Source organism: Callospermophilus lateralis, chromosome 3, assembly GCF_048772815.1.
Source record: "Callospermophilus lateralis isolate mCalLat2 chromosome 3, mCalLat2.hap1, whole genome shotgun sequence".
NCBI classification, from domain to species: domain Eukaryota; kingdom Metazoa; phylum Chordata; class Mammalia; order Rodentia; family Sciuridae; genus Callospermophilus; species Callospermophilus lateralis.
The window spans coordinates 146,351,898-146,372,230 of record NC_135307.1 but is presented as its reverse complement, the minus strand read 5'-3'; the positions used below and the strand labels follow the sequence as shown (position 1 = coordinate 146,372,230).

The 20,333-nt window shown below is 43.8% G+C and overlaps 1 protein-coding gene across 1 annotated transcript in view; it reads right to left on the bottom strand.

Annotated features, from left to right (window-relative positions):
• Positions 1 to 2,860: 2,860 nt before the first annotated feature.
• Aldh1a3 (aldehyde dehydrogenase 1 family member A3) overlaps positions 2,861 to 20,333 on the bottom strand; it is a 36,134-nt gene continuing 18,661 nt past the window's right edge. Inside the window, exons 9-13 of the mRNA XM_076851421.2 lie at positions 18,171 to 18,355; positions 12,912 to 13,076; positions 11,339 to 11,496; positions 10,153 to 10,227; positions 2,861 to 4,756 (exon numbers count right to left, since the gene is read on the bottom strand). Of these exons, the coding sequence (XP_076707536.1) occupies positions 4,684 to 4,756; positions 10,153 to 10,227; positions 11,339 to 11,496; positions 12,912 to 13,076; positions 18,171 to 18,355 (656 nt within the window). The 3' untranslated portion in view covers positions 2,861 to 4,683. The remainder of the gene's footprint in view (positions 4,757 to 10,152; positions 10,228 to 11,338; positions 11,497 to 12,911; positions 13,077 to 18,170; positions 18,356 to 20,333) is intronic.

The following is a 20,333-nucleotide window of genomic DNA, read 5'->3' as shown; positions in this document are numbered from 1 at the left end:
CCGGGCCCAGACGCACTTCCTCAATCCTGCGGCCGGCGGGCGGGCGGGGAGGGCGGGAAGCGGGCGGCGCAAAGAGCGCGCAGGGCAAGGCCGCGGCACCCGAGGGTCGGCAACTGATGACCTCCAGAATGGGCAAGAGGAGTCCCCTCAATGGCCCGCCGCACTTTTCCTAGCTGTAGGGAGTAGGTGATCAAGTTCACTGCTTGCCCCTGGAAGAGGCCAGGACCCTAGGGCTTGGCAGAGCTAGGTCTTCTTCGGGTTTGGTTTCCCCCGCTCTCTCCCCTAGGGTCAGGCACAATTATAAGATTTGCCGGTTTTTTTGCTGAGCACAACTTTCACACTGCACTCTAGGAGCAGCAAAATTGGCAGGTTAATTCAAACTTGTATGTTGGCCATCAATTCTGGTTGTAAATATTAAAAAGAGAGTGAATATTCATTTCTGTGGATCCGTAAGAGAACAATATAGAAGTATTTTTAAAACGTTAATATTTTGTAAAGTGCTCTTCTTTTGCTAATTTAATTACAGGTGTATATGCGAAGATGTAGCTGTTTGGTGAATCTTTTAATTTTTAAATTTAGTTTTATTTATTTATTTATTTATTTATTTTTTTTTTTGAGTGAGGGTTCTCACTGTTGGCCAGACTGGTCTTGAATTTGTGAGCTCAAGTCATCCTCCTGCTTCCACCTCTCAAGTAGCTGGAGTAAAAGTGTGAGCCACCACACTTGATTGGTGAATCATTTTAATGATCTGCTTGGGGCGGGTGGTAGAGGCAAATAAAACATGGTGGAATGTTGGCAATTCACCAGGATTGGACCTGTCATAAGGGTATTCATCAAATCGTTGAGGCATATAACCAAAAGCAAACCTAAACGTTGAAGCCCATGTTGCAGGTAGGATTCAGATTCGACTTCACCTGTCTGTCCATCCAGAAAAGAATTCTGCTCAGAAAAAGCAGAGGGTTCTTCAACCTGGCAGGACCAGTACCTTAGACTATCATGTAATGTCTCTCCTCAAATATTCCCAGGACTTTGCACAAACCACAGAGACAAATTGCAAAAACCCTCACTGCCATTTCACAGAATCCGGGTCCCAGTACGACCTCAAGGACACCCCAGGCTGCGGTTACTTGGTGGCACTCCTAGATTTGGAGTCTAGTTGGCAAGGGGACCACCTGGCAGCTCTGCTCTGCTCCCAAGAAGCTTCCTCTCAAGGCTGTCCAGTAACAAAACGCCCTTCCAAAAGGGTGGGCACAATTTTGCAATCCTGTTCTCACCACTGAGGTCCTCTTTCCAGTTTGCAAGAGAAGCAGTATGATTGCTACCGAAAAGTCCCTAGTAATTTGCCGGGCGGGGCAGCCACAGTGTTGCGTGAGCCCCCGCGACCGCCTAGTGGCGCCTCCAGGGCGCACCGCATCGCCATCTACCGCCACCGGGAGGAAGTGCACGTCCAGGGCTTGGGCTGACACTAGGGGATGTGTGGCCAATGCAGATAAGGACAACTTAACTTCCCTTTTAAAAGAGTTTGGGACTAGGCTAGTAACTGTGCCTAGTGTAGAAAAACATTTGGTATATTCAACAGGAAGATGACCTGTTTGGAGTTAAATGACCAGCATTTAACTCTATCCATTAGGCATGCAATGTAACTAGTTTGTATAGGAAATTTGGTACCAGGCAGTTAATTTCTTTCACTTTTTGACATTTGCTGACCCATGGACTTCTTCCTTTTGCTCAAATCCCACCCAGAGTTTCAGCATCTTCTAGTTGGAATGACTCCTTTTACATCAGCTGGAAGCCACCTACTTCCCTGAACTAACAATCTGCCTTTTGAAGGTACAGTAACTACCTGTTCTTTCTGTGTCTTCTAACTATCTTTCTTCAATTGGATGCTCAGCTTCCTCAGACATTCCTATTGAACAATTTTAAAACACCCCTTATTATCTTGAGGCACTGCACATGGCTTCGGGCAAGGGACAAAGACTTTAGAAGTCTCCATCCACTAACAGGAGAACTTATGGCACTCCAAAGTGTCCACTTTAAGAAAATATACCCACGCCCACTGGCACACAAGCACACATGTATAACACACGTGTGGTACACATGCTCATGCACACACACTCTACATCCTGTTGTCCCTAGAATGGTTCCCTTCAGGAAGACATATACCAGAAAACTGAATGAAGGGGAATGTCATTTTTTATAATTTTCTGCTTTCACTTGGATTGAGAAATGGGATGTTGCTAAATACATAGATAAATGCACAGAGAGAGATTTGATCCAACCTCCTTTAAGGTGTTTCTCAAAGGAATGGTGCTTTGCAACTATGTGCTCAGTGACCTGGGCTCTAAACATTAAGTGTGCAGGTTGAGCTTGGTGGTCCTACCCAAGTACAATGATCCAATCTCAGTGTTAGCTCACAATTTGGTAATTGAGGCTTCTTGGTTAGAAGTCTTAGGAACTTTGCTAAATTAATCCCAAACACCTAGGTCATTACAGAGAAAAGTGACAAAACAGACACTCGTGTTCATGTTGGGGATGGAATGTTTTCCACCAATCCCCATTTTCTACACTCACACCATCATCACTTTGTGAGACTCTAAGAAACTCAGGCAGGTTAGATGATGCCTTAAACTTAGTCAACCAAGACATCGGACCTCTGAGGCTTAGCTCCCTGTCTGGTCAATCCCAAGAGCCATAGAAAGGGGTTTTACACTCAGGTAAACATTGGACCTGATCAATTGAGGAATGTAATTTTATTCATGTCATTGATCCTGTTTTATTACAAGCCATATGGTACAGGAGTTCTCAGGCTTACCACAGAATTAAAGTGGGTTTGGTCCATCAATTAAAAAAAAAGATAACATTTCTCAAATATCCGATTTTATTTTATCATTGTTGAACACAATCTGAAGTTAGGATCAGAATTCCCAGTCTGATAGACTTATAAGCCATACCATAGGGGTAAACATTAAAAGAAGTGAATTCTAATATTATATAGATTTCCATTTCTAAATACAGTATATTACAGAAGGTTAAATACACCACCTCTGTGCACTTACAGCTATAAAAAGATACATTAACTATATCAATTATAAATAAGGTAGCATTTCATATTAAAGGCATTATTATACAATGAAAGGATAGGAACCCTCTAATGTACTACTAAGAAGGTTAGTGTCTATAGTTACTGGAGATACTGCAAATTCAGTGTACGAAGTCAAATCCTGATTTAACAAGTTATTGGTAGTACAAGTGATGAGTGTTAACTGCTGGAGAAGAGAAGGTGAATTGCATATTGCATTTCTCTGACAAGGATGACAACCATAATTCAGACATGATTGTCTTTATACACACTGGTTCTGACAGAGTTTCATTTTACAATTGCCCACTCCAATTTAATCCTCAAACACAAGCACCATTTTTTTTCCAATGAGAAAAGTACTAGTTAGTAACAAGAAAAGTACCCCCAAAACACAACTTAAGTTTGGTTTGGTTTTTAAAGCTATGTGGGAATGCTTTCAGTTTTCCAAGTTAAAACATAGAATTGCACATCATTTGGATACACAAAGGAAGAAATTGAAAATTTTGTGACCTGTTAGTGAACTACTCAGGTCACTTGGATGAAGACCCAGTTCTTCTATGGAATCCAAGTGTTATTTGTTAATAATCAGAAATTAATACCAAAATAGGACTTTAGAAAAACAGGGCTGTATTCTAACAGCAGTCTTTCCAGTTGTGCACATTTTTACTAACCTAAACTAGGTAATGGAATTAGAGAAAAGGAAAAGTGTATACACTTATCAGAAACCATTACTGAATGTGGTGTCAATTCATAATTTGTAAAAGGGAGTCATTGCTCTGATTTGTCAAACTTGGGATGTAATTATCTTAGGATTTGTTATGTTGTTGTGGTAACAGAAATTGGAATCTTCAGCAGCAAAGGTGACACTAACATTGTTTTTAGCCAAGAAAGTTGCCTTGGTTAAAGTAGCCTATCACATAGTTTTAGAGTAAGCTCCTTGGGATGTTGATATGGTCATGTTCCTAAAGCAGTATTGATTTCAAGGTGAATCCCATGGTCAATGTCAATATGCAGTCCTCCAAGACCCATACCTGTGCATGCCCAAGGCCTCTGGCACCCTTCCATGGTATGTGCTTCCTAAAAGCTCCCCACATCAGATCCTCAAAATTTTCCTTTTTAACTTAGTGCTAATCCTTCCCTTCTGTATGATCTCTCCCCTTCCTCAGAATGGGGGGTGGGTATTGTCCTGTGCACAGGCAACCCTGAGAAGACCACAGGTATGGGACCCTCCTTGCAGAACATGCAGGGAGCTCTTTCCCAATTAAAGCAACTGCTGGATACTTTGAGTCCTGTTTCTTGTTAGCAGAGCCCTGAGTGTCTTCACTATCTCTCACATCTGGTATAAAGGCAAAATTAGAAATGGCCAACAGCTCCCTCCCAAGTCAGGACTGAATTTCACACACGACATCTGGGCATCCACATTATTAGGTCAATAAAATGTGAGTGTGAGAGGAGAAGAAAAAGCATTCATTCAATCTCCCGTAGATTGAAAGCGTCCAGAAGAAAGTGTCCCGGGAAGGTCAAGCATTGTACTTTTTTCCTTTGGCGAGTTTGATGTGCCACATTCAGCTGTCCAGAGTTTGAGGAAGGAGCCCTTCTTTCCTTCAAGGGTTCTTGTCATCAAGTTTGATGGTGACAGTTTTCACTTCTGTATATTCAGCCAGGGCATATTCACCTCTGTGATGACCGAAGAGAAGAAAAGTCAAACTGAGAATGTCCATTCACAGTTCTGTGGAAACTGTTCTAATGCCTGATTACTCTACTGGGCAGTTTGGGGTTGAGGGTTCTACAAAAGTTTGAGATTGGGAGGAAAACTCTGAAACCTGAAGAAAGTAATAGCTAGGATGATGATGAATTTAAGTAACTGAAAATATAAGTTTAAATATAAAGATTTTTGTATGTGATATTTTTGAAATAGAAGAATTAAAGGTTCACCTTCAAGAAAATGAAGGGAATTAAAAAAAAAACAAACACGAGGGGAATTCTCTTGTTCAGGGAATTAAGAATCAAAGGACAGGGCTTGGGTAGAGAAGTCAGGGATCAGAAAGGACAAGGGATGGCGCATGCCTGTAATCCCAGTAGCTCAGGAAGGAGGCTGAGGTAGGAGGATGTGAGTCCAAAGCCAGCCTCAGCAACTTAGCAAGATCTTGTCTCTAAATAAAGTATATAGAAAAGGGCTGGGAATGTAGCTCAGTGGTTAAGCATTCCTGGGTTCAATAACTGGTATCAAAAAAAAAAAAAAAAAAAGAAAGAAAGAAAGGAAGAAATGACAATAGATTTATAAGTTTTAGGTGGTGATTTGGAGCTGCATGAAGAGACAGAAGAGAATGAGGTCTAAGGCTACTGGCAGATGATGTGGCCAGGGAATCACAGGGACAGAACACTGAGAGCCTAGACTGGCCTGGGAGGGCACAGCTGGGGACCAGCGTAAGAGGAACGATGCCACCTGGTGGGGTGAGGGGCAGATGCTAGCACAGACTGGACACACAGCCTTTGAGTTGGCACCCTTAGTGCAGTTCCTTTCTTTAAGTCATACAGGAGTCAGGCGCCCCTTCCCAGCACATGGGCCAGACTTGTGGCAACTCCCCTTCCCAGAACCAAGAAGCAGCTTTGGCTGGGTTTAAATTCCTCTACAGCACCCGCTCTGCTGTTGAGTAAAGAAAAGTTGTGTTCTTATTTAGGAAAAGAGGCTCTGTACTAGAAAGACCCGAGACAGTCTCATCCCATCCTTGAGAAGTCCTCAGAGTGTGGTCCCCAGGCCAGGGCCGTCAGCTGCATCTTGGAACTTTCTAGAAGTGCCTATGCTTAGGCCTTATTGAAGAAAGGCCCTCCCCAAAGGGTCCATGTCTCACTGCCCTAAACCTGAGAAGACTTAGGTTACATGGCAAAGGGGAGTTAATATTGCTGATGGAATTCAAGTGACTAATCAGTTGATTTTAAAATAACCTGGATCATCTGGGTGGGTCATATGATCCTTAAAAGTGGAAGAAGAAGGCAGATAAAGAGAGAGTAAAATGAGACACAGGTGCAGAGAGATGCCACAGTGCTGGCTTTGAAGGTGAAGGAAGGGCCATCAGCCAAGGAGGAAGGACAGCCTCTAGGAGCTAGACAGGGCATGGATACACACTCCCCCAATGGCCTCTAGAGGGAAGTGTAGCCTACTGACACCTTTATCTCAGCTCAGAGAGACCTGTGTCAGATTTTTATCCTACAGAACTGTAAGATAATACATTTGTGTTGTTTAAACTAAACTAATTTTATGGTAAATTGTTATAGCAGTAATAGAAAATGAATATACCTACTGAATTAGAAATTCCAAGGATGTGGCCCAGAAGTCTGTTTTAACCAGTGCAATTAAATCCCCCAGTGGATTCTGATGCATGCTCAAGTTTGAGAACCACTAGCTTAGAACTATGAAGGTCAGTCAAGTGCTTTGTCCCTCTTGAGCCTCAGATTCATCATCTGAGAAGTGGGAATACTATAACCTCCTTGCAGTTATAACAATTAGGAACAATTCATGTGCTAGATAAAATGTGAATGGTGAAAAGTAATATTGTTATTTTATTAATAATGTGTCACTGAGATTTTTACTTAGTTTCTTAAATGTTCTTTCATCATCAAGAACCCATGATAATGAGTGAATTATTTCATAATATTTTTTAAACATACAAACAGAATGCTAAATTCAACTTCTTTACCACTGATACTCTACTTAAAAAAAGTAGATGGAAAACTAATATGAATATATGATGTGTATAAATTATATAATATTCATTATATAATTTACAAACCTGTGTGAGAACAGGTCCTGTTTTCCTCAATATATAAAAAGTTCTTACAAACCAATTGGGAAAACAAAAATGACCAAACAGAAAAATCCAAAAGGACATAGTTTGCAAACCAGAAATGCAAATTCTGAAAAGTGTGAAAAGGATAATCAACCTCTCACAATTAAAGAAATGCACACCAAAACAGTGGTGAGCCTATTTGTCATGTCGCAGAGCAGTCAATTTTTAGAAACTTATTCTGAAACAATCTTCTACAAGTGCATACAGATTCACACACGAGGAAACATAGGCATGGTTTATAATAACAAAGCACCTTGGAAATAACACAAAAGTCCATTGAAGGAGACCATCACCAAGAAGAATGGAAAGATAACCAAGACCCATTCTTAAGAGGAAAGGGTAGTTTGCTCTCATTTCATCTAAAACCAGAAGAGATTTGATTGCTTTCATAGAAAACCTACAATACACTTTAAAAATGAGCACAAAATGTTGCATTGTAAAAATTCAAGGTTGTTAATGACTTGTCAAATTTCCAAATAAAAGTAAAGAAAGTGATGAAATCCTAATGTATTAGCATATAACTAATAAATATAGAATTAAAATCATTCTTGTAAGAATAAGTACATTGATACCCTCATTTTTTTTTCTGTTTCTGCAGTTATTCTAGTTCAAGTTCTTGCTGCTCTTATTCAACCCATTGTGGCTCATCCACCTGGGCAATCAATGTCACTCATGAGCCCAGACTTTTTCCCAATAAAGCTCACCAGAGCACCAGGGGGAAGAGACTGGTGACTGTGTTGTTCACTGTCACATGCTCAGAACTTAATGTCATACCTGAGCATCAGAAATGCTCAATAAACACTTGCAAAGTGAATGAATAAGTGAACAAAATGAACAAATGACCAGCAGTTACCTCGAACAAATGAGGTTGAAGATCAGGGGAAGAAGAATTTGATCTTCCCCATGTCTTACTATGTGGAGTTTTTATTACTGTCTCAACTGTATTACAAAGCAAAACATAGAACGTAGAGGGGGGGAAAAAAGAAAACAGTGACAAAGAAGGAAAAAAAAAAACGCAGCAGGCTCCATCCCAAGACTGGACTAGAAACAGATCCCAGAGGGGTTCGTGGATGGGCAGCCAGTAACCAGCCCAGCTCAGGAGGCCAGGTTTGGGGAAAACCGTGGAATCTACCGCATGGTGCTCCAGCATGAAAATAAAGGGGGAACTTCTTGCAACATGAAGACATTAATTAGAGATGATTAAAAATAGAAATAAGTTTTGAAGGCAGTTTCCAGGCTCCTTGTAAATATTTTTTAAATATTTTATCAAAAATCTTGGGAAAATATATGTCAAGGATCCAAAAACCAGACATTCAAAAAAGTTTCAACTGCGGCTAACCAGAGGGACAGGGCACGGGGGTGCTAGGGGGCAAGGACACCATTGGAGTGGTTGGAAGGGAGGTGAGGAAACAGTGCAGGGAATCAGTTTGGGCCATACAAACTAGGCATCAGGTGTCCCCATGTGCCTTCCTGTTGCTTCTACAAATAAGGACAGTTGCTTTGGGGACTGGAGTTCTTGCTGCCACATCTGGCCTCTCAGGGGAGGACTGTGTGGGATCCGAGTTCCCCAGCCATCATGACCTGACTGGGTGAAGACAGAAGATCAGAGGAGGCAAATGACCACATGAGCCCTGCTGGCTTCATTCCAGGTGGCTTCCAGAGGTGACCCTTGCCCAGCCAGGCTCTCTACTGTGGGGGGTCCAGGGACCAAGCTGCCAGCATTTATTCCCTGCTCGGCTACTCACTACCTCTCTGGGCCATTTGCTCATCTGAAAGCAGTTGTACCCCCTCACAGATTGTCACAGGACATGAACTAACATTCAGGGCTTTCACAGAGAATCCTAGAGTCTGCTCAGCAAATGCCAGTTGCCATCAGCACTATGGAGGATCCTGGAGGGAACCCAGGTGACCTCAGTCTGGGCCTTCTGTCTCAGGTGGGCAGGCAGTTTTAAGAGTTAATGAAATAAAGGCTCAGAGAATGCAAAGAGACACCAGCTGGCCACCAGGGGGAGGAAAGAGGCTGCTGCAAAAGGACTTCATGATCAAGAATTTACTAAAGTTCCTTGAAGGGGAAGCCAGTTATAGAAATAAAGAGGATGGTCTCCACTCAGACACGCAGATGACTCTGGGGCATTTGCCATCAGTTAGATTAGAAAGAAGGACTGATGTGATACGAGGTCTCTGATTCCAAGCAGACTGGTCAAGAGCAATTGCTCAGGGGTGGAAGCCAGCTCTGTTCCTTTATAACAGTATCTTTAAAACAGTTCCTTTATACCACTATCTTCAAGTATCTACAAGTAGAGCCCTTAAAGGCCCCACCAAGACCCAAGGCAAGGGGAAGCGTTTGAGTGTGTTCCCACTAGAAGATGTGCAAACAAGTATAAGGTAATGTATTTGTATATAAATGACCCAAACTGTTTAAATAAAAGGAAGGACTCAAGCTCTTAGAAATGTCCCAGGAACAGCCCTGGGGTGTTGTCACAGATGGTTCCCTAGGAACATTGAGCCTACAAGATGTTTGTCCACAAGGCTAATAAAACCCTGAGCAGCACCAAGAAGGAGATGGGGAAAGCAGCCAGAGCCAGCGAGAAACCACAGCATCTCCACCCCTAGGGGCACTCCATCCAGCTCTGGACCTGGGTCAGATGCAAGAAGGCCTGTCCATGAATCTCAACCTACAGAGCTCATTTTCCCAGCAGGCCAGAAAGAAAGGAGATGTTGGAGGGGTAGGTGGTGGGTTGGAACACACTGATGGGATCTGGAGGCCCAGCAGGACTCCCAAAGTAGTATCAAGAAGGAACCAGATTGACCCATGGTGTGTCTCCTGGGGCCTCTGCTGGGCTCACAAGATTCCCAGCCTGACTTGGGTTTGAGTCTATCTTCCTTGCAGAAAGTGGAGATTGTGCATAATGACAGCCTATGCTTGGCAAAAAGTGCACTTTTCCAGAGCTCTGTGGCCTCCTCTGGCAAGCCTAGATCAAGGATTTAGGGAACATTCCCTGTAGGATGAGGGCTGGCAGGAAAGCTGAGGCAGGAGGCTGGTCTTGTGGCCTGGGGGAAGTCCGATTAAGGATGAGGGTGGGGAATGGACTGCCAGTCTTCGTGACAGGGCTGCCCCAGACAGAGCGGGTTAGGGGATCAGGTGAGAGCTCAAGTTGCTGCACTGCAATTCTAGTGTATCTTTCATTCCCAGGTGGGCAGGTTTAGAGTGCCAGAAACACTTACAGTTCTCTGCCATTCCCCGACATTTTGAAGCCACCAAATGGAGCCTGTGCATAGAGTGCATTGTAGCAGTTGATCCTAGAGAAAGGATGAAAAGATACTGAGAGTTATCTGGAGAAGACCCCACCTGCACCTCGGGTGCTCCAGTAATTAGACACTTAATTGTCTAACACATAGCCTTTGGCAAAATTCCAATATTAAAACAGTGAGTTCTTAACTTCTGCCTTCTTCTTTCCACCAGAAGCTAAAATTTGAATATAATTCAGCCCAGAGCTTTTCATTGGAATAGGAATCAAATGAAAAGACAAGTACAAAGAAGAAAAATATTATGGCCTAAGGGAATAAGAATTAGCTTTGAAATAACACAGACCTGACTCCAAGTTCTGCTTCCCGAACTACGAGACTCTAAGCTTGTTACTCAAACTTGCTAAGCCTCAATCCATTCATCTTTAAAATGGGAATTACAATATATAATCTTTAGAATTACTGGTGAGGCAGGAACTAGTTCCAGACTTTGCAGATGAGCATGCACTGATTTTAGAATCAGAACCAGAGTCAGACAGTCAGCAGAGTTGATCAAAGGCACAGGCCCTGAAGCTTGCTCTGCCTGGTACAGCTGTTCCCTTTCATATATAAATTCTGCAGCTTCAGATTCGACCAACCTTAATTGAAAATTTTTGAAAATAAGATCGCATCTGTACTGACACATACAGATTTATCCCTTTGTCATTATTCCTAGGAAATACAATATAACAACTATTTACATAGCATTGATAAAAGTATTAGGTATTATAAATCATCCAGAATTCATTTAAAGTATACTGGATGATGTGCCTAGGTTATATGCCCAAACTGTGCCATTTTATATAAGGGACTTGAGTACCTTATACATTCAAGTATATAAAGGTCCAGGAACCAATCCCCTAAGGTTACTGAGAGATGACTTTACAGTATGTGACCCTGGGAAAGTCACTCAACCTCTCTGTGTCTTGGTTTCCTTATCTGTAAAATGTGGTACCTAACACTATAAGGGAATCCATTTCAGAAGGTGGTCACAAGGATCTAGCAAAGTGCCCACACAGTGGGTGCCACATAATATACAATTAGATGCTCTCTGCTAACAGAGAAATAGCCAAGGACCCAGCCAGCAACTGAGGGGAGCCGACACGCACACAAGCACTCAACTCACCAAACTGTTCCAGACTCCAATGCAGAAGCCAATTTCAGGGCTTTGTCCAGGTTTTTGGTGAATATAGCTGCTGTGAGTCCATAGTCAGTGCTGTTTGCTCTTTTTATAACTTCTTCAATATTTTTGAACTTCAGTATTGGCTGCACTGGTCCAAAAATCTATGATTAATTGCAAGAAGAACAGTAAGAGGCATGTTTGGGTGGAGATGTATGCTCCGAGCAGGTGTTTTCCTGGTTGTATGCCTTTTTCACATTCCCATGTGTTAGGCAGCATTCTACATTAAGTGTCTAATAACTGGGGTACCTAAGATGCAGGTAGGGTCTTCTTCATGGAGAAGAAGGAACAATAGACATCTTTTTAGCTGCATGATGGTTGAGCTCTGAAGAAAAGGATTAAAATGAAATAAAAATAAAAAAAACACCCCCCCCCCCATATGTTGTATTTGTGATCTGTCTTTACGATCAGGGTTTCTGAGAACGCCCCCTTGTGGGCAGGTGGGGGTGCACAGAAGACAAACTTCCAGGTACCTTTTTGGAAAGTTATCTCTAAGGGTGTCGCTAGGCAGGGCTGTAGGACTGTGTGGCCCAGCCTCCTGGTGCTGCTTTTCCACTAATGAGGTCACCCTAACATGTTTCCATGATAACTCCGAGGGGAGGACATGGGACAGTGCTCACACAGTCTACAACCCAGCAAAGAAAAGGCAGGGAAGAACTAAGAGCTTGCACATTTAAGGGGTATTCTGAAGGGAGCCTGCAGTTGATTTAATGTTAGGCATGGGTCCATCTCTGCAGGACAGCGCCCAGTCTCTGGATACACATTCCCAGGTTCCTCAGGATCTCTCATCATGGGGATGTTTAAGGAGCTAAGCTTCGTATCATCGTGGCGGTGTTAGTAACCCCTCAAAATCTCAAGGAGAAACACCCGTCCCAGGAAGCCCTCCAGCAGTGCTCATTCTTTCACGTGCCCCAAAAGATCACTGGGTATCAGGTCTTGTGCTATAAGCCCTGTGCAGGAACGCGCTTCCATCTGCCTACCAGTAGGATTGGAGGACAAAGGTAGATTTACACTCTTATGGAGTCTCCTTAATTTCCATCATTCCCAGGAATGGCCCTGATGGAAAATTTCAATGAGAATTCTTGCTGGGACACATTCCTTGAATGAGCACTTGTAATTTACGCTTTATCTGGAGGAACTCAAGACAACTTTGAGCCCTGAATTTACAGCTAGATTCCTGGCAAAGACTCACAGGTGGTGGCTGCTTTCCACACGTGGGCTTCATGATGAACTCAGGGTCGTGCTAGAAGACAGGGGAGGGTTGCTACTCCCCAGAGACCCAGAGCAATGAGTGGAGACTGAGGCTAGCACCAGTCTTGGGCATCCTATCCTTAGGGTGTGCCAGAGACCCGGGAACAGGGGACAGGAAGTATCTCCTTAGGGGCCCTAAGGAAGGGAGGAAAGGCCACACGGAAAAGACAAATGTGCACCCCACAAAGACTTCTGATATTTCTGGGCCTTAGAGGAGAATGGTTTGAAGGACCCCTGGGGCTACAGCTTTGGCTGCAGCCACACATACCTCCTCTTTGGCAATCCGCATGTTGTCCGTCACTTCTGAGAAGACAGTGGGTTTGATGAAGAGCCCCCTGTCTTCCATGGCCGAGCCCCCACATTCCAGTTTGGCCCCTTCATTCTTCCCACTCTCAATCAGCTCTAGGATTTTGTCAAACTGTTTTTGATCAATCTGCAAAATCCAGATGGGAATTAAGGCTCCTCCCTGTGGGGCAGTAGCACCATCTTACACTGTCAATGGCCTTTGATGCTGGCCTCCCCCACGTGCCTTAACCAAGCCCTAAGTCATATAACAACCATGCCTCGCAGGCAAATAAGCCTCCGATGCACAAACCTGCACCCTTTGGACCAGGGGAGACCTGGGCAATAGGCTGCTCTCACCCTCCCCAGGTTTGGGGTTCATTCACCCATCTGATTCCCTTCTCCATGCTGTGAGGCCAGCCAGGGGGTGAAATTGGTTTGAAGTTCTCATGTTCTTTGCTTTCTCAACACTTTGCATCCTGCTAAAGTGGCTGAACTTAGTAAATAAAAAAATATAAATCAGCTAAATTTGAATCTCAGAAAAACAACATATAATCTTTTTTTTTTTAGTATAAGTATGTCCCAAACAATATTTGCTTGAGACATTTATTAAAAATATAAAAACATGTATAAAAATATTGTTTGGGACATACTTGTGCTAAAAAGGCCTTTGTTGTTTAGATGGAATTCACATCTAATGGGTATCATGTATTTAACCAGGCAATCCTGCCCCCTGCTCACTTGACACCATGGATCAGGGGAACTGTTCTGGAATTCTCCTTTCATGGTGAGGAGAAGTGAGCAGGAAAGCCAATGGCCCTACTTGGCAACCCTGGAAGCAGAGTGGAGTGAACCTCAAGGTAGAGTGGAGGGGCTGCTCCTTGGTTGGTGTGGAACTAGCTCATCAGAAAGGCTCCACCTTTTTCTACACATACATTTTTTAATTTAAATATCTTTTCTTTTTTATTGGTTCTTTTCAGTTAACCATAACATTAGATTCATTTTTATATAATTATAAAAGCGAATATAATTTGTTCTAATTCAGTCCCTGGTACATCCCCTTTTCCTCCCCTGGTTCCATTCCCTCTCGTTTACTGATCTTTCTGCTGTTTACTTTTAGTTTTGTTTTGTTGTTGTTAGTGTCTTGTGGATGTACACAATGGTGAGATTCACTGTGGTATGTTCATTTCTGTACATAGTAAAGTTAGGTCAGATTCATTCCTTTCCTATGTACAAATATGAATTTGCCATCTTTTTCTATCTTGTTTAGAGGTCTCCTTGGCTGGAATGTGCCCTGTACTATATAACCTAATACCCGATTCGTGGACATGTTACTGTCTGTGAAGATGGTACCCCTATGGGGAACAGCTCAACTGTAAAAGTGCTCTTCATATTCCCCTCCACTGGCTTTCTTCCTGAAATCCATGGGATCCCTATTCTCCATCATGACTCTGTTTACAGTGCCCTTCCTTGTGGACCAGGGGAGACAGAGCTTTAATAGGTTTACGGTAGCTGAGATTTTTAGATAGGAGAGCTGGTTTCAGTCTAACAATGTTAAATAGAGAAATAAGTAAACCCAATGGTGCATCTCGGTGACTATCTCCGAGGAGCAGGCTGGCTTTCTTAGAAGGGGAGGGTGTAAAATGTGCATGCCATTTGACTGACAGACTCATGAAATATGGATCCAGTTTTAAAATATTGAATCTGATCCATACCTCGTACCTTATACCAGGAAAATTCCAAATAGATCAAAGATATAACCACAACTAATGAAAACATACAAGTTTTTCAGTTCTCTCCTGTGGGAGACTGTCCTTGAAAACTCTGAGTGTTGATGGCCAACGACTTGAGATATAGAAGCCAAAAGAGAAAAGATTCATAAATTTGAATATGAAAGAATGAAGAGGAAGCAAAATCATAAGCAAAGTACAAGGACTTTGAAAAAACACTGACAAGTCCTAAAGAAAATGAATCTCTCTACTGTATCTATAAGGAGGTCTTAGAAGTGATAAGAAAAATGACCAATATATGGGAGAAAAATATGTAAAGCATTTTCATATTTGATAGAAAAGGAAACACAAATGGCTTTTAAGCATATGATAAAATATTTTCCCTTACTATTTGAGAGTAGAATGTACATTAAAATTTAATAAGGGCTGGGGTTGTGGGTCAGTGGTAGAGTGTTTGCCTAGCACATGTGAGGCACTGGTTTAATCCTCAGCACCATATAAAAATAAATAAATAAATAAATAAGTAAAATAAGGCATTATGTCCATCTACAACTAAAACTTTAAAAAAACTAAATAATAATCCATTTTTAACTCTCAGGTGGGCAAGAATCCATATTCTGTTGGTAGTGTTGGGGAAAAAAGCTTATACAATGTGGGTATGCACAAAAATTGGTTAATGTGCTGTGGAATGTAATTCAGCAATTACAAATGTGTTCTCAATTGGCAACACTACTTTGGGGAATCTGTCCCATGGATTTCCTTGTGCCTGTATGAAATCACACTGAGATATTGTGTGTGACTGCACACAGCCACATGTCCATGGGAATATGTTATTTAAATTTCGGTGGCATCATATAGCAGAATTTTACATGCACGTATAAAAGAACAAAGCAGGTGCCCATTGACAGATATAGAAAGATCTTCAAATTTCTTGCTAAGATACAACACAGTGCCAAATGGTAGAGCTATCCCGGTATATTTTGCATAAAAATGAGGGAGGAAATCAGAATACATGTTCATACTTGCTTGTATACACATAAAGAAATTCTACAGGTATACACCAAAAATTAAGAACACGGGATACCCATAGTGAGGAAGAGCAAGAACCAGAGGTGTTAAGTGGGGAGGGTAGGAAAGAGCACTTTCACTACAGACCTTTTCACAAATCTAGGGCTTAGACCACATGCATGTACTCCCACTTGAGAAAATGATGAGAACAACTACAATGGATCCAGTAATAGCTCAACTTCTCTCTGTGTGAACCAAATCTTGGCTTAAAAGTTCCAGGTGCTGCTGTCTCCCTCCTCCTCCCTGGGGACCAACAGGACTCACTTAAGGGGCTTCATCAGACCACAGATTCTCACTGGCTGCTGACCATGTTCCGCCTGGAAGACCCTGTCTGTCTTGCAGGCAGCACTGAATCCCAGTGAAAACCCTACACATCTGAACACTCTCCCTGGTGAGTCCATATGGACACATTGTTTAAATCTAATAATCATCCCATGAAACATCAGCTGGTGCCTTACAGTACAGGAAGAAGGACCTGCCAGGAAGTGAGATGACAGGGCAGGGCACATCACCAGAAACATGGAAATACAGCCCTCAGAGGACTGGCCCAAGGCTCGGCTCTACTCTCTCTCTGCCTGGGAGGATGCCTCTGGATCCTGCCCTGGCCAGGTGGCCTGCATAATGTTTATGCGCCTGGTTGCTCAGTTGCCAAATAAACCTGAATGAGTTTGGAGTGCTCCAGCAAGCGGCTCTCCCGCAGTGGACACTGATCTAGGTCAGCTAGCTCTTTTACAGGCATGAGGCAGACAGGACTATTTAGACAGCTGTAAGTCCTCTCAGAATAAAATCTTATTACTGCGGTTGAAAAAGCACTTGGGGAGAAAAAAAAAAAAAAACCCAACAACATCCTAAAATAATAAGCTGAGGTTAGATGGCTTAAGTGAGCTTTCAAAAGGACTTTGAACAGCAGCATGAAAGCACAGATGAAATCAACACCCACCACCCCTGCATCCACGCTCTGGGAAGAGCTTGGTATATCTGGCTTCACGAGTCAGGACTGGAGCCTTGGGAAAAAAACTAACAAACAATGACAGGGTGAAAAAGGGTCCTTGGTCTGGGGGTCAGCTCACATATTTCCCACTGATTCTGGAATACCTCAAAAAATCACAGTGGATTTGATAATGACTTTGTGGTAATGTTTGCATTGAGAGCTGAAATCCAACCAAGGCCATTGACTGCCCCATATTGCTGACTGCTAAGTCTGTGGCTGCTGCTGGGGACAAGGGATGTTGGCCATGAGTGGAACTGCTTCTCCACCACAGCATGAGGTACAGAGCAGCAAACTCATGAGCTGGAGCCAGGGGAGGGTGGGCACTGAGGTCATAAAAGCACTCCTTGTTCCTATTTCCCCAGTTAGACTCTCTCCATAGGACAGACAATAAGACTGAAGTCACACATAGACATTCATGCCACCTAGATTGGAGGACTGTCATTTCCTATTTCTTCCTTTTACATATATATGGAAAAACACCCTACCTCTCACTGAATAGCTCGTAGGTGTCATGAAATTCTTGTAACATTTATCTGTTACTCCCATTTCCCAGATAAGGAAACTGAGGGGTGGAAGGATCTTATGACTTTCACAAGGCCACAGAGACAAATTTGAACTCAGATCCACAACTTGCTGTGTAAACTCGGGGCGCTGATGCAGTGGGTAAGCAGTGAGCTTGCAAGATAGATGCCAGGGGGTAAGTCACAGACACGGGATTTGAAACGTCAGGGCTAGAGCAAGGATTTGGCTAAAAGCAGTGGGTTGCTGCCGAGCTCCATTTCAATAATACATGGGATGGTCAGGCTGTCCTCTTTTAAATATTTATCCATCTGCTTCACTTCATAATTAGTAAGAAAGCGATACAGGATGTGCCCTTTTAAAGAGGTTATTAAATCTCATGGTTACCGTCATTTTCATCCTGTCCTTGGCTTTCCACACCAAGCCTCCAGAGACTTGTTCCTTCTGCTCGGAATGCATCCCCATCCCCAGAGCCCTCTCTATCCGGGATTCTTTGGTTTCTGATGGTCATCTTGTGCTACAGCACATGTGAGCTCCAGGGCCTCCAGCCAAGACTGCTGGCTCCGCTGTTGCCCTGGCTGCACTGTGCAGCAGGGATCCAGCCCTCCTCTGCAGGGAGACCACGCTTGGCCTGACGCTCTGGTCTGGCTTAGGAGAAGGACAGTACACTGAGAGGACTGGATGCTGCAGGCAGATGGCCTTTTGCCCTGGGAACTGCTCCTTCCTCCGGAGGCCCCGTGCCTCTGTGTGTCCACCCCCATGTCATAGCCCTGCTGAAACCCCATGGGATCATATTGTTGATGGGCTTCTACACAAAAGCCTGAAGTGGCAGCTGGAGTCAGCTTTTCTTCCTTTGGAAGGGACTGTGTGGGGCCACATGTCTGTTCTGTTTGGTCCCCAGAGGAGCACCACGTACGCAGACACCTCAGCGGATTACCTGGGGCCCTTGCTCGGTTTTGGCATCGAAAGGGTCTCCCACGGGCCGTTTCTTGGCGTACTCCACGCTCCTCCGGACAAACTCCGAGTAGACCTGCTCCTCCACGAACACTCTGGAGGCGGCTGTGCAGCACTGGCCTTGGTTGAAGAACACTCCCTGATGGGCACACTCCACTGCCAAGTCCACTGGAGGGGGCGGGCGGGCAAGGCAAGAGGAAGCGATTAAGTTGTTAAAGAGGCCTGGCGACAGCTGCAACTCTAATTGCCCACACAAGAAAACAGGCCCCAGGATGGCTGCAATTCAGAAATTAATTTTGTTCTCAGCATTTCCCAGAGAGGATGGGAAAAAAGGATTTGCAGGTCTGGGGTTAAGTAAGTCCCCTGCCTGCAGGACCTCTCAGGACCTCAAATATGCTAACAGGCACAGAGAGATGTAGCACCTTCCATGCCCCTTGCCCATGGAACTTTCTTCAGCCCTTTTTCTGAAAGACTAACTAATGTTCCATGGAAAAAAACTCGGGCAAGTTTTAATGTGGGCCAATTGTAGGAATTTTTAAAGGACTCAAACTTTTCCACCTTGAGTGAAAGAAGGGTCTTGTAAGTAACCTGATGCCATCTATGACTCAGAAGTTTTAAAAAGGCAGGGCTTTAACCTCAGGCCTGGATCTGAATAGTAGAGCCAGTGTTGAATTAGCTGCTAAAGCCTAGCTAGAAGGCTATACAGACAGATTTGTGGGGGGGGAGACAGGCTTGCTGGGTGAAGATGACAGTCAGATGTCATTTGCATTTACAAATTTACAGAAGGGCTTTTAGTGCTCAATGGTTGGCTGGTTTTCCAGCATCCCATACTATTGCTTGTTTAAGAAATGAAGCTTCCCTTTACACTGAACAAAGGCACAGGGCCCCAGGAGGCATTGGAAGGTGATTCATTCCAAGTCCATTAGAACATCTCTGAGGGATTCTGCCCTTGGACTTGAGCAGGAGGCCATTGCCATTGGCGGGTTTGTCTGTAAGCTGTGGTAGCAGGACAGCGCGTCATAAAGCTGTTGACCGTCCCTGCAACCACCATCCCTGTAGCTGGGCTGGGTGCCAATTTACACAACCCCTCCCCCAAGACAACTAATTCATTCCTGCACCCTGACAGGAGCTGGGGGTGAGGGCTGAAGTGTCAGGGAAGGGTGGTGTGTTACCCCTGATATTATGTCAGGATTTAATTTCATGGACTGGCACTGCCCAGATTAGGAATAGGAGATGGCTCCATAGTGTGGGCTTTCTTTCTTTCTTTTTTGATCCTTATAAAACCAACTTCCAAAAAGAATGTGTCCTGTGACTTTTTGGTTATGGTTGTGACTTTTGTGCCACAAAAGAACAAGGGGGTGAGCTGGAGTGCAGATGAGGCTCCCAGACACAGTGGCCCAAGAATGCAAAACAGGAGTCCTGGCTCTTTTGGATGAGAGTTTAGGACTCCAAAAATGAGCTGCAATGGGGCAACACCCAGAACAGCTCCATGTGGCTCTAGAGACCATGAGCAACACTAATGATGCCTCCACAAGGGAGCACCAGCCCAGGCAAGAAATGGGCAGTCCATCTGGAGCTTGTTTCCTTACCCTGCTTCTCTCCCATTGAAAACCAGCTTCAGGAAAAGGAACTGATACCAGTCATTCACACCATAGCAAGAAATTGTGCCAGGACCATTTTTTAGCCCCTCGGGGATATTTGCCATTCCAGCCTTATCTGTGTGTGGAATGGAAGGTTTTGTTCTTTATGACAGGAATTTCTGGCAGTAGTGAACACAAGGGGAGGCCATTCTTTAAGGCAAAGGTCCTCAAGGTATTGGGAAGTCATACCTTTTGATAGCTGACCCTGTAGGTGAATGAAGGCCCAGTATGGTCCCTTCTATCCTCTTCTAGACATGGCAGCCAAGAATAGCATATATTTTAATATTTTGTCATGCAACTCCAGCAAGACTCCAGCCACTCCCTAACTGCTGTGCAGGTGGCTTTCCCAGGGAAGAGACAGTACCCAGACAGACCATGGGCTTTTTTATTTATTTATTTTTTTTAAGAGTCAGTTGCCACCATCTTTCTCTGATTTATCAAGAAGGCAGAAGACAAAGAAGGAAGAGACAACTCTTCGGGGAGCCTGGGAACACTGCAGGAGATTC